At 55.6% G+C, this 8,234-nt stretch overlaps 1 protein-coding gene across 1 annotated transcript; it reads right to left on the bottom strand.

Moving 5' to 3' along the window:
- Nucleotides 1–315: 315 nt before the first annotated feature.
- On the bottom strand, nucleotides 316–8,009 carry NMNAT2 (nicotinamide nucleotide adenylyltransferase 2). Its single transcript, XM_009275898.2, has 11 exons — nucleotides 7,988–8,009; nucleotides 7,725–7,813; nucleotides 6,945–7,012; nucleotides 6,139–6,217; nucleotides 4,828–4,957; nucleotides 4,095–4,175; nucleotides 3,948–3,992; nucleotides 2,557–2,633; nucleotides 852–953; nucleotides 548–615; nucleotides 316–418 (listed from the first exon to the last, which is right to left on the bottom strand). Exons 1-11 carry the CDS (start codon nucleotides 8,007–8,009, stop codon nucleotides 316–318), a joined length of 864 nt encoding a protein of 287 aa, XP_009274173.1.
- Nucleotides 8,010–8,234: the final 225 nt, after the last annotated feature.

The following is an 8,234-nucleotide window of genomic DNA, read 5'->3' as shown; positions in this document are numbered from 1 at the left end:
GGTGCCAGAGCTGCTTCCCCTTGAGCGCACCGAGCACGTTGCTCTTTTACCGGTCCCCCCTCCCTCCCCACATACGAGGGGGAGGGTGGTTTCCCAAAAAAAGAGACCAAACCATTCCCCTCGGGGCTGTGCTGCAGTTCCCTGGACATTGCTGCATGATAGAGCATTGGCGCCGGGCGTGAGAGGCAGACACGGGCAGGAGGCCATGGGGTGGGGAGAGAGATGGAGACACAGACTGAGAGAGAGAGAAAAGAGTGATGGAGAGCTGTAGGCAGGCGGGACACGAGGGCTGTCTCGCTGCAAGACCTCTGGCACTTAGCCGGAGGCATTGATGTAGAGCTGGCTCTTGAGGATGTAGTCGATGACGGGCTGGCAGAGGTAATCCACGACGTGTCCATCCCCGTGCTGCAGGGCCAGTCTGGGGGTGCAGGGGGAGAGAAAGGGGTCAGAGCCTACTTGGGTGGGTCAGGTGCCCCCACAAATAGAGGTGCTGGCTGGGGGCACCCCTATCCCCACCCTGTAGCAGGAGTCCCCCTGCACTACCCACCTGCTTTTGGTGGAGCTGACAACCGACATGGGGTGGTTTGAGTCGTCCTTCACCACCAGGATGTTGTTCTGCAGGGGAAGGAGAAGAGAGGAGTGAAGGGATGGCCTGAAAGCGGGTGTCTGCCCTGCCAGCCCTGCTGGCCTCAGGGGGCTGCTGCATGGTGGCCCCATTGCTCATCCCACCTAGCAGCTGAGAGCATCTGGCCTTGAGACGTTTTGTGCCCTGTGGCAGAAATGCTCCCCTGGATAAAGAGAGGCTGCAGGTCCTCTCGCAGCCTTCCCCAGCCACACGTGCATCTGCTTACTTTGTACTTGCGGAGTATGGAGGAGTGGTTCATGATCCGGTCGGGGTCTGCTCCATCCCGGGGCACCACCACGATCCCGAACTCCCCGACGATCACCTCCATCTAAGAGCAACCCAAAGTGGGGAGAGCTTTATAACCACTCCATGCAAAACCTGCCACTGTCTGCCAACCCCCCTGCACCATGAAAGCTGGGCCATGGTCTGGATGGAGATAGAAAGTGAATTTGAGTCTATCTCAACAGCCTTTGGCAGAAACTTGGAATTATCAGGGTGTGGTGAGTGGTCTGCAGTGGATGAAATAAAAAGGCACGGGGTTAAATCCTATTACTAGACATTGAGGTTAGGCTTTAGGGAGGACTTGTGGTAGAAGAAGGATGGCAGCAGAAGAGGTTGCCCGAGGAGGATGTGACCTCTGCCACGCTGGAAGGCTTTATGAGCAGGATGGACGTGTTGGTCTGGACAGAGGTCTGTAGGGTTGTTCTTCCAAGGTTGTTTGCACCAAGGCTGGTGGCCAAGTTTGCCACTACGTGGGGACGGCTCCCACTGCTCACCACCCATCTTGGGTGAGACAAACCAGGCTCATCTGAAGGAGCTCTGGGTCAGCAAATTCAGGCAGCAGGAGCCTGTGAGGTGGTGCTGGTGCAGAATGTCTCCTCTGACTGTGCTTTGACATCCAATTTTTGCATCCTTTGGGCTGGGCTTCAAGACTTGCCTCATCTCATGTTTTGCAGCCTTTCAGAGGAGATAGCTGCTAGCTAATTGTTTTAAAAAACTTAGGATTGAAGATGTGGTAATTGATTTTAGAAATGGTTGAGGGGCTTAAGGAGGGGAGGAGTTGTGTTGACCACCTGATTTCAGCGAAGAGCCAGGTGAGCTCCCATAGCCAGCACAGCTCTGACTGCTGGGAGCAGCATGGGGGTTGATAACCCAGTCCCTCTGTCTAGGGCTGGTGTCCTCCCATGAAAATATGGCTTCTTCAGGCAGGGACCGCAGTGTCCAGGGTGCCGGGTGTCCTGCTGCAGTCCTTCACTAATTGGGGGGCAGGCACAGAGAGGCGAGCAGCGGATTTCGTCCATTTGAGTTGTGGCAGTGAAGGTCCTGAGACGGGCTCACGTCAGCTGTGAGTTGATGTTAGGCATCATCTGGCTGAGGATGAGGAGTCAAGCTGGTTTTACTTCTCGGTCTTTGTAAAGATGGGTACTTGGGTACCCCACATTGCAGGAAAAGCCTTTTATTAAGTGAAAGCTGTTGATTTGGCTCTAAATGTGTTTAATTTCTAATGTCTGGCCAACTTTTGTAAATACCTTATTTCCTACCTCCACACCTCACTCTGCTGGGACTGGTTTCTACTTGATGCTGGCTCCTTCCAAGGGACGAGGAGTGGGATTGCAGCCTTTGGAAATCCCTTGGGATAGGCTTACCCTACACCCCGGGTGACATCCTCTGCATGAACAGTGAGTGGGAGCAGGGCTTGGGTCTGCGGAAGGGGAGGCTGGGTAGGGCTGGTGATTCAGGAGCAGAAGACCCTGTCCCTCAGGCTGCCCATGTGTAGGGGAGGTGAGGGTCAGGGTTGGATGGTGAGCACAGCTCCTGCCATCCCAAGGGACCTGAGCGGCTCCCAGGAGCACTGGGCGTGGGAAGCAGAGGAGGAGGAAGGGAGCCTGGGGAAGAGGAGCATGGAGGGGTGCCTAGCGGTGGTGACTCACATCTGCCTCGTTCCAGAGACCAGGGATGCAGAAGGACCCCAGCAGGTCACTGCCACAGAGCAGTAAGATGCGAAGCTCTGAAGAAAAGAAGCAGAGAAGCTCCGAGGTTGGAGCAAACAGGGCTGAGCAGCCACACCTTGCACTGCTCGGAGAGATCCTCTTCTGCCAGACCTCCCCTGCCAAAACAAGTCCCACTAAAGATCCCGTGGTCTTTCTTGCATCCCTACTGGTGCCAAACATTAAATAACCCCCACTCTACTTTATTTCAGCTCCTTTCCCATGCTGCTGGGTTGTTGTCAGCATTGCTACATGCTGTTCAACTATGGCTGTGCTCCAGCCCTGGAGGTGGGGTATCCCGGGGAAGGGATTCATTTCTCCATGTTACGGGCACCCACAATCGCTTCATGATCTGCTGCAGGGGCTCCAGCCACGGGGCAATGGGGATAGCCCAGGGGACTGCTCAGAGCCCTGGACATGGCCACGTTTGCTTTAGCAAAGCTGATCATGAAGCACCGGAGGTTTTCCTTGCACACCTTGGAGGACTTCCATGTCCTCCCTTTCTCTCCCCAGGCTGGGACTGGTGCTTGCTGACAGCTTGCTTTGAGGGTTGGCTTTGCTGCTCAGTAGGTGCAGCAAGAAAGTTGTGCTGTGGGAAGGAGTTTTCTGCTCCAACGGGCCTGTAAGAATTAATTTATTTGCACAAATACTGGAAGAAAGCCATAAACCTGCCCGGAGGGGTGGGAAGAGGTGACTGCATGGGAAGGTGCCTCACTGGTTGGCATTTCCAGGTGGCCAAAGCCTTTGGGCTCTGCATGGTACCGGTGCTAGGAGGGGTGTGTGAGCTAGCCCATGAAATGGGTCTCAAACACCAGCAAGCTGTTATTGGGCCACACTCCCCATGCAGAGCCCTGGGTGATGTATGGCGGTGCCAAGTGCATGACGGCCTGGTGGGTCTAAAATCCCTAAATGGCTTTAGAGAAAGGAGCACCATGGCTGCTCGGGCGACTGAAACCCCTCCCGCTGCTGAGTGCGAAGCTCATCAGGGCCACGGGCAACGCGAGGATGTGGGTGACACCACTGCTGGAGGGCAGGTTTCATGGTGCTTGGGGTGACTTTCAAGGCACGATGCCACAGTGGATCCATGCCAGTGCTGGGAGCTGGGTCTCAGCTGCTTGTTCCCTCATTTTAGGCTGCTTGTCTGCCCACAGGAATGGACTCAGGCCAGTTTAGCACTGCTCCTGTTTTACCCCTGAGCCCCGATATACAGCACTGGGACAGGATGATGGTCTGGCATCCTTTGCTTGCCAGCAGATCTGTCATGCAGCCACTCCCGAGCTGCGTAGTGCTGGCCCAGAGGAGCCAGAGCGATGCAGAGGGGGCTGCGTACTCACCGATCTCCTCGTATCTCATCACCGTCCCCAAGTTGGCATTCTCATCTGGGGAAGGGAAGCAAAAGAGAGCTGCTGGTGCCCGGCCTGGGAGGAAGGCTGGGGGCTGGTGCCAAAGCCGAGGCGATGCTGGGGCTTTCCTCTACCTACCCACAAAGGTGAAGCGCTCCATGGGTGGGCGAACGCAGCAAATCCGGCTCAGGCTTTCTCCCACCTTCCCCAGGATCTTTGCTAAAGGCAAAGAAGAAAAATTCACCAGAGAGACAATGATGTCCTGGCAGACTGACCCCCACAAATGCTTCGGCCACCCTGATCCTGCGAGATACTCCTGTGCCCAGGAGTGGGAACTGCTCTCAGCATCTCCCCACCACCGCCTCTTGCGGTCTCAACTCCTGAGAGCACTATGCTGTGCCTTGAAGAGACCATCTGGACAGCTAAAATCACTAAAAAAAAATTACAAGTTCATTTTTATGGGATTTAAGTAATTCCCCCTCTTCTGCCCAGCTAATACCTCTGTGTCCCATATCCTGCCGGCTTGTGGGGGATCCAGCCATGTCACCTCTCCTGCCAGCTTGTCCCTTGCACATACCCCATGGGTACCAGGTAGCCTTTCTCTTAACTGCTCTCACTGCCTGAACATCATCCAGCTAAAGACCGGTGAGATTTCACAGCCATTTTAAGCCGTTCTTGGCTCCCCTTGCTGTGCTGGATGCTAACTCTTCCATTGCATCCCCATCTGACCCTGGGCTCGGTGCATGGAGCCTGATGAATGACCTGGCCCAAAAATAAGACGACGGAGCACCGTTCCTAACACTTGGCAGCCTTGGATGGGAGGTGAGGGGTGGGTGGTCATCCCCTTCTTCCCTACCCCGCTGCCACCTACCTGCGGTGGGCTTGTTGGAGACATTGTTGTTGTTCTGGTAGATGGTTTGTGAGGACTCATTCTGGGGCTGGCCAATCACGGGGGTGATGGAGGGGGTGTTGACGTTGGAGAGGATGCAGCCAGTCACTCTCTGCAATGAGGGAGAGACGTAGCTGGAACAGTGGCTTCACCCCACTTGCCTCCCAAAACCTTTATGACCCCTGTATCGAGCCTCCGCACCCCAGGCTGAAGGTCATCTTCAGTGACAGGTACATCCAGGCTCGCTTTAGGACCCCGAGTCCCATCTGACTTCACTGGATGGGCCTGGGGCTAGCAGGATGCTGTAGATAACAACTTGTGATTAAAGCTGGGGACAGTGGGATTAACTTTTTGTGTGAACCCATGAGGCTGGCAAGGCTGCAGCTGTGCTGCCTGCGGGCAGGCATCGCCCCCGTTGCCTGAAGGTGCTCATAAATTCTGATGAATAAATAAAAATACAGGAGCTGAGTCGTCAGTGGTGCAAAGCCAATGGCTTACATGTTACCCTGGGAGCAAATGGGCCCTTGTCTCTTCCACCGGTCCCTGCAGGAAAAGGAAGGCGTGTCCAGGGGCTCCCTGGCTTTGACACTATGGTCCCTGGAGGCACTGGACATCCTGCTGGGCTGGTGAATGCTACTTCTGTGCCTCCTTTTTGGGCTGCTCGTGAGTATGTATGATGTTATTTTATTGGTTTCCTATCCTCCGTTTGCTTGCTATATCCATGTGTTGGCAGCAGCCCTTCCCTCCCTGTCCCTGCAGTCACCCGAGGGCAGTTGCCTTCCTTCTTGGCTCACAGGCCTGCCTGGACTTTGGAGGGACTTTTTCTCCTGGGTTTTGTGCTCCCTGGGGACTTCCCAGCTGCTGAACTTTCCTGCCTTGCTGAGTCGCTCCGGTGGGTTCATACAGCAGTTTCGGCTTAGCTGGTGAGCGGAGACACCTGTCCACCTCCCCTTCCCCTTGGGATGGAGCAAGTGGTTGGCATTAATGATTTAGCTTGTGCCCACCCCATCTTCACTCTGCCATCACCCCTGTTCCCCTCCTGGTGTGCACAGGACTGGGGCAGCTGCTGGCTCCAGCTGGAGGGCTCAATTTGCTTTCACCATCAGGGAAAGGAGCTCAAAGCAGCTGTGACAAGGTATCTTGTGCCTCTTCCAGGTCAGAATGTCAGGCACGTTACTGCAAGATTTCTGTCCGTCTGTCCCAGTCATATTTTGGTGTTTGATGTTCATGTGCTGGTGCAAAAGCACCCCTGCTCCCACACTCTCCCCGCATCCCCACCCAGGGCTGCCCTACCTTCATCAGGTCACGGTGGTGCTCCAGCACACTGCAGGTGGTCTGCCAGGTGTCCTGGTAGCACTCCCAGGGGTCCACCCTGCAGGGAGCACAGCAAGGCAATAGTGTTAGCTGGTGGCCACTACCTGGATCTCCTGACCATGCTACTTCCTCCCCACTGGGCTGGCCAGCAGCGCCGGGAACAGCCACCATTGCTGCCCCAGCTCTGCCATGGACCATGTCCTTCTTCCAGCCCTTCCACCCAGCTCTCCCTAATAGCTTTGGGGACCTGAACGTGTGCTCAGACAACTTTCCACTCTTGGTACCCAACTAACCAGCTTTTATTTGGCTTGGATGTAACTACACGTGTTACAACCCTGCTTCCTGAGGGCAGCCCAGAGATGTTTCTGGTCCCACCTCAGCTGCCAGACGCCACATGGCAAGGCTGGGAAGGAGAGAGTCCGCGGGCTGGTGCTGCAAGTGTAGAAAGGGAAGGTGCCACGGTACAGGGCTGGGGTGGGCTGGGGGAACACGGGCTTCACCCGGCCACCACAGGCTCAGCAGGAGGCTTGCAAGACCCCCTGAAGCCAAAGGACATCTTGAAGGATGGTGTAACACCCCTCATCAGTTCTCTGCTGGACTAGGAGAGGAAGGCCTCCAGTTTTTAATCGAGCTTTGGCTGGGAGAGGAGAAAGTCCATCCTGGAGCTCCAGCAGCTGGTGGCATCTCTGCTTTGCATGTGGGTCTTTGCCACCACGGTGCCGGGGAAGGGGCAGGGGCTGCCAGGGGCTGCTAGTACTGCGGCAGGTGCGGGCTCTGACACTCACCTTATCCAGTCAGAGGACTGGACGGCCAGTTGACACATGGTCAGGCGGTGCCGGCTTGAGACCAGACCCTGCAAAAGAGGAACGGTTACAGGAGGCAAGCATCATGCCCTGGCCAGCCTGGGCTTGCAAACCTTCCCAGGGCAGAGCATCGGGCTCGCTCAGATGAGACAGGCCAGAAGGATTTGTTCCTGGCCACAAAAAGTTATCTAAGCTCCTGTTTGCTGGAGGAGAAGGAGTCCCTGCCTTGCTTCAGCCCTGGTTACAAACAGGTCAAGATTTGCTTGGTGCCGCTACTCTCAGCCCCGTGCTGCTGCAGGGCCAGACCCAGGGATGGTGGTTTCTTGATGAAATTTCTCCAGCTTTCAGGAGAGAAGGAAACTCTTTCCTCTCCTAATTTGGATTTCCCCCCACCCCAGAAAGTGCTTTTAAAGGTCCCTGTTTGCATCGTCACCATCCCTACAATAAAATTAGCTTTGAAATCATTCAAACAAACAAAAAACCCCAACTCAACAAGATGACCACCATCATTTTCGGTGAGAACGTTTCTCTTTGCTGCCTAGTACTTTAGCTGGTTGTAGGGTCTCGCTGCAGCTTTTAGGTAAAGAGCGAGTGGTTTCATCCTCTCCCTCCTCTCGGGGACTTTCCCACGGTCAGGGGCTGCCCCAGGTGAAGGAGGTCCATGAGAGGACCATGAATGCAGGCAGCACTGCCCAGTGCTTGCCCCTGGCTTGAGACACCATCTGACATAGGACGCAGAAAGGGAAAATGGGGATGACCCACCGTCTTCCCATAGGAGTCGTGCACGGGCGAGACAATGCCACCAATGACGATGAAGCGTCCAGTCTTGTGCAGGTAATCCCGGGCTCGCTCTGAAGGAGGAGGACAAGGAAAAGGGTGCAGGGGGAATTCAGCTGGACCCACCAACCATGCAACGCCCCGCTGCCACCCACTGCCTTTGCCCAGTGCCTGTGGAGTGGCTCATCCCGGCTTGAGCAGCGCCAGGTGGGGAAGGTGACCAAGGGAAGGGCTGGGTTCATCTTTACTGCCCGTCTCATTTGGTGCCATCCTTGGTGATGCTGGGCATGAACCTTCCCGGGGACCTCCAAACCTTGTGGGAGGGAGGATTTGGTGGAAGAGGGCAGGTCTTTAGCAAAAGCTAAATCACATTCAGACCCCAAATCACCTTCAACCACCTCGCCGGGGCACCAGAGAGGCAGCCAAGAGCCTGCACCACCAACGAGAGCCACTTTGCAGAGACGGGCTCTTTTGGCAGCCCTGGAGGAGCCACAC

This window comes from Aptenodytes forsteri, unplaced genomic scaffold (genome assembly GCF_000699145.1).
Source record: "Aptenodytes forsteri isolate BGI_AS27 unplaced genomic scaffold, ASM69914v1 Scaffold289, whole genome shotgun sequence".
Taxonomy (NCBI): Eukaryota; Metazoa; Chordata; class Aves; order Sphenisciformes; family Spheniscidae; genus Aptenodytes; species Aptenodytes forsteri.
This window is presented reverse-complemented; position numbering and strand designations above follow the sequence as displayed.

Excerpts from the sequence above, each read along its gene's own strand:
- NMNAT2 (XM_009275898.2), bottom strand. The coding sequence starts at position 8,009 with ATGGCACCAAATGAGACGGGCA. Across the intron at positions 3,993-4,094 it reads GGAGCGCTTCACCTTTGTGG|ATGAGAATGCCAACTTGGGG; the intron begins GTAGGTAGAGGA and ends TCCCTTCCCCAG. Across the intron at positions 954-2,556 it reads GTCTCTGGAACGAGGCAGAT|ATGGAGGTGATCGTCGGGGA; the intron begins GTGAGTCACCAC and ends GGTTGCTCTTAG.